Source organism: Berghia stephanieae, chromosome 4, assembly GCF_034508935.2.
Source record: "Berghia stephanieae isolate SIO BIC M18660-M18661 chromosome 4, UCSD_Bste_1.3, whole genome shotgun sequence".
Classification (NCBI taxonomy): Eukaryota; Metazoa; Mollusca; class Gastropoda; order Nudibranchia; family Aeolidiidae; genus Berghia; species Berghia stephanieae.
Genome location: NC_088363.1, coordinates 94880077 through 94885076, shown reverse-complemented (window position 1 = coordinate 94885076; position 5000 = coordinate 94880077). Strand labels below are relative to the sequence as shown.

Genomic DNA, 5000 nt, shown 5'->3' with positions numbered 1-5000 from the left:
ATGATAGTGATAGCGATGGCTTAGACTTGAGATGATTCGTCTTGCTGAAGCTACTAATCAAGCAAGTCTGAGTGTTGTCATTGACCGGATGGGTACAAATCACTGTGAAAATAGACCTAGTGTCGTGCCCTTTTGTACGGCAGAACACATATATGAATAAGTCCTGACAGAGGACGGTATTGTTAGAATTTAGTCTTTTCAGGATTGCAAGAGGGTTATATAATGCAATCTTCTGTGTATTGAGATGACAAAATCGTTATGGTAATATACGTAATTTTTCCCCTATATTTACTGATTTTAGATAATAAAATCATTCTAAATCATTAATTATGTGATTATCGTAAATATTCTAGAGGAAAACCATTTATATTAATTTTACAAAATTTTCCAAAAAGCGACATTACGTTATCGCAAGATTTTATTGATTTCTAATTAATTCTTTTAACCATGGTAACAACATCAAGATAAAATTTCAATAAAATTACGGCAATCTTTTTCTGAGCTAACAGCTCGAGTCATGGTTGTTAAACTTAAATAACCATTCCATGTTTTCAGCTCAAGACTTTTCTACTCAATATATTTTTATATCAACTATAAATGATTTGAAACACATTTGTAAGAGCTCATCCCCCTTCATTGCTTAATTATGATGTCATTGATTTTGGTATCACACGACAGAATGAAATCGGTGTTTTCTTTCTTTTGTGGTGGGGCAGGGTGGGAAGGGGGTGGGGTGGGGTTGGTAGCCATATTAGTTGCCTATAATCTCCCACAGTCAGATAAGACTGGTTTAAATTGCTGCCTTTATAGATGCTGTGCGCCTGGCAAAGTAATTCACAACATTGCCATCCGGAAAAAATATGGGACCAACATACAAAACTAAGTGTGATCTTGATTGATACAGTTTAGTGAAAATTACTCATAAAGTTAAATGGAATAAAATCGAAGACCTGAGTGACGTCAACTTCGTTCTATCTATACTAGGAGCTACTTTTACGAAATGCAAACAATATTTTACAGCTCTTATTTATAACTCATGCGACCGTATTGAATACAGCAGAAAAACCCTTTGGTCAGTAAAGAAGCTGAACTCAGTTGTACTACTCTATGTTCATAGGTCCACATAATGTGAGTAGCATTCTGCATAGGCAGATTTTGAATGCTTTCTCAAAGAGTTCGTGTTAAAGTATTTTAGAAACTGAATCAAGATTATTTGTTCTATTATACGAGACAGACATATAAGGTATAATACTGGGGTAAATATTTTTATTTGTTTTTGAAATAACCGACTCCGCCACCTTTAGATAAAACCAAAGCTAGAGGTGCCTAATTACTACTATTATTATTATTAGTTTTATTATTATTCCATTATTATTATTATTAATATTATTATTATTATTATTATTATTATTATTATTATTATTATTATTATTATTATTATTATTATTATTATTATTATTATTATTATTGTTATTACTAATATTAGGATCATTATCAAAAAAGAGTATTGTTCAAAGTGGTCACAGCAATAATGACCTTTTAATCTATATAATTTATAATTACCGGTTTTTCATGACCACCATCAGTACTATCATTATTCATTTATCTATTTATTTATTTATTTATTTATTTTAATCTATAGTCAACCACTGCTAGTCCGAGTCACCCTCTCCTATGCACTCTTAAAATCCTCCACCTTACTCCTCCTCTCTTCATATCCCTCCTTTCACTCATTCACTCTTCCTTCCTCCATTCCCCCATCCCCATCCTTCTATCCATCTCTCCATCCACCACTAGAATCTAGGACTCGCCTGGACGCCCATATTACTTGCTCACTCGTCCTTCGCACTCAGTGCCCTCTCCCTCTCACCGTCCCATCCCCACTTGACCATCTCCAACTCTACCAGTTTTAATTTCTTCATTCGGTTTGCATAAGCCCATTCTATTTGTGTTTATTTCTTTCTCCAATCCTGCGGATCAACGACTCCATCATCATCCATTCGATAAGTTTCATTTTCATATTTACTTCTTTTTCCTTTCTCACCTCTTTCCTTTTCTTAAAATAAAAAGACCCCCCCCCCCCCCCCCCCCCAATTTTTTTTCCCGATATTAAGTCTCTCCAAATTACGTTAAAATTACAACTATTCTTTCTTACCTTTTCCTCCGCCTTCATCTCTACCTTAACAAACCTACCTACACACTAACTCCTTCTACCAGCCTTAGACCGACCACTCACGGAAACTTACATCCTCTCTCCCTTTCTCTCTATCTATCTATCTATCTATCTGTCTGTCTATCTATCTTTCTATCTATCTATCTACCTACCTACCTATCTATCCATCTCTCTCTCTCTCTCTATTTCTCTCCCCTCTCTCTCTCTCTCTCTCTCTCTCTCTCTCTCTCCTCTCTCTCTCTCTCTCTCTCTCTATCTCCTTCTATCTACCTATCTCTCCTCCTCTCATTTTGTTCATTGATATATATTTGGTATAATATACTAACCACCCAATCAATCGCTCTCTCACCCCCATCCCCATTTTAAAGACCTTTTTACAGTTACTTTTACTATATATACACATACACAGACATACGCACACGGACACACATACACAAACATATACACATCCTCTCCATTCTCTCTCTCTCTCTCTCTCTCTCTCTCTCTCCTCTCTCTTCTCTCTCTCTCTCTCTCTCTCTCTCTCTCTCTCTCTCTCTCTCTCTCTCTCTCTCTCTCTCTCTCTCTCTCTCCCTCTCCTCTCTCTCTCTCTCTCTCCTTATCTCGCGCCACTTCTTGCATCAACACTCGACGCCCTTTCCTCACATTAACTTTATTTCCACATTTGACAAAATGTGATATTTTGTAAATTTACATATTTGTTTGTCTTTTTGTTTACTGTCTCCTGACGAAGGCCAAGGGCCGAAACGTTGTTTGTTTTGTGTTGTTCCCTTATATATGAGTCACATCTACTCACTTTATATTTTTTATCACCCCTTTAGATAAAATGACATCCATCGCATGTAGTTGATGGTACTGTGACTAACTAAACACCTGAGGACGATTCCATACAATGTAAAAGGTGAACTACTGCATGTACAGGTAAATACCACAAGGACACATATGTAGACAAAGCCATTTAGACATCAAAGAATTGATGTTTGTGACGTGAGAACCATGTACAGAGCAAGAAAGACAACATCAGTAGCAAGGCAACTGGAGAGAGATACGCCATAAACATTTTGGGGTCCGTGAATGTAGGTGGATTGTAGAAGGGAGACTAAGGATAAACAATGGTCAAAATATCCTGTATATCAATGGACATGACAATGGACATTACGTAAGTGTGTCCATAACGATGGACAGAAAGATAAAGGCAGTAAATGTGACTCAATATAAGGGAACAACACAAAACAAACGACGTTAAGACACCTGTAGTTTTTGTGTCTATAATCCTCTCAGACAAGACAACAAAAACACTGACGTTGAAACCCTGTTGGTGATCGATAAAATCATAACTACCCTTTCTCACTGTAAACATATAATTTATTACTATTAATGCACTGAAAAAATGATCCAGATAGTGACATTAGACATAGCTTGTTTGTTTTGTTTGTTTTTAAGGGGTTTACGGCGCTTGCGAATTAATGACGTATTATTATTATAATATATAATAATAATAATAAATAATAATAATAATAATAATATAATAATAATAATATATATAATAATAATAATAATAATAATAATAATAATAATAATAATAATAATAATAATAATAATAATAAATAATAATAATATAATAATAATAATAAATAATAATAATAATAATAATAATAATAATAATAATAATAATAATAATAATATAATAATAATAATAATAATAATAATAATAATAATAATAATAATAATAATAATAATAATAATAATAATAATAATAATAATTAATAATGTAATAATAATAATAATAATAATAATAATAATAATAATAATAATAATAATAATAATAATAATAATAATAATAATAATAATAATAATAATAATAATAATAATAATAATAATAATAATAATAATTTATTTGCGCCCTCTCCAGATAAAGGACTCTAGGCACTTTACACAGCAAATGTAAAATAAAAATAAAATAGACTTCACAAATTTATGTTTACAGTCTAAATCAAAAATGCTTTCCTAAAGAGATGTGTTCTCAAATGTTTCTTACATAGTCTATATCCAGAATACGTGAGGATTTAGCATCGTCGGACAGACCGTTCCAGATCTTTGGGCAGCGCACTTGGAATCTTCCCTCTCCAGTTTGGAGTCTACGTCTTGAGATTTTTGGACGGAGAACGTTTTTGGATGATCGTAGAGATCTACACTAGGTCAGGAAGGAGAGCAGATCACGAAGGTACTCTGGATCTGTCCAAGGAATACATTTATAAACAACTGTTACCGTCTTGTATTTTACAAGTTCAGACACAGACAGCAAGTGTAGCTCATGCAAAAGCGGAGTGGCTTCATGTAGATTCCAAGAGCACATTATCAGTGTTTAGTTAGTTTGAGATCACCTAAAAGTCACATCCAGACACCAGCACCGGATCCATCCAATATGAATATGTTCAAATGTTTAAAGAATATAAGAGACATCTTAACTAACAATACACAATAGAGAGCCGAATTAAGAGACATCTTAACTAACAATACACAATAGAGAGCCGAATAACAAGGACAAAAATCATCTCCCCAAAAAATACTAAACATTTGGCTGTTTCCTTCTCAGTTGAAGAGCCCAACAAGGGCCAGGACAAAGTCAACCAACCCCATTCCAAGACAAAGACAGAGAGCAACTCGGAAAATAGATGCAATGGGATAGCAGACACAAAAATTGACCTCCTGCTATCATGGGAGGTCATAGGACCCCACCCAGAGAGCGATAACGTTGATGATCAGTTACAAAGAATAGTTGACGCACTTCCAAGGCATGCTATAATGATTTTGAAAGAAGCCAAAT

General features: G+C 33.9%; 1 protein-coding gene across 1 annotated transcript in view; it reads left to right on the top strand.

Annotated features, from left to right (window-relative positions):
• The first annotated feature begins 833 nt into the window (after positions 1–833).
• Positions 834–5000, top strand: part of LOC144971897 (uncharacterized) — a 13069-nt gene continuing 8902 nt past the window's right edge. Inside the window, exon 1 of the mRNA XM_078912969.1 lies at positions 834–1128. Within this exon, the coding sequence (XP_078769095.1) occupies positions 1108–1128 (21 nt within the window). The 5' untranslated portion in view covers positions 834–1107. The remainder of the gene's footprint in view (positions 1129–5000) is intronic.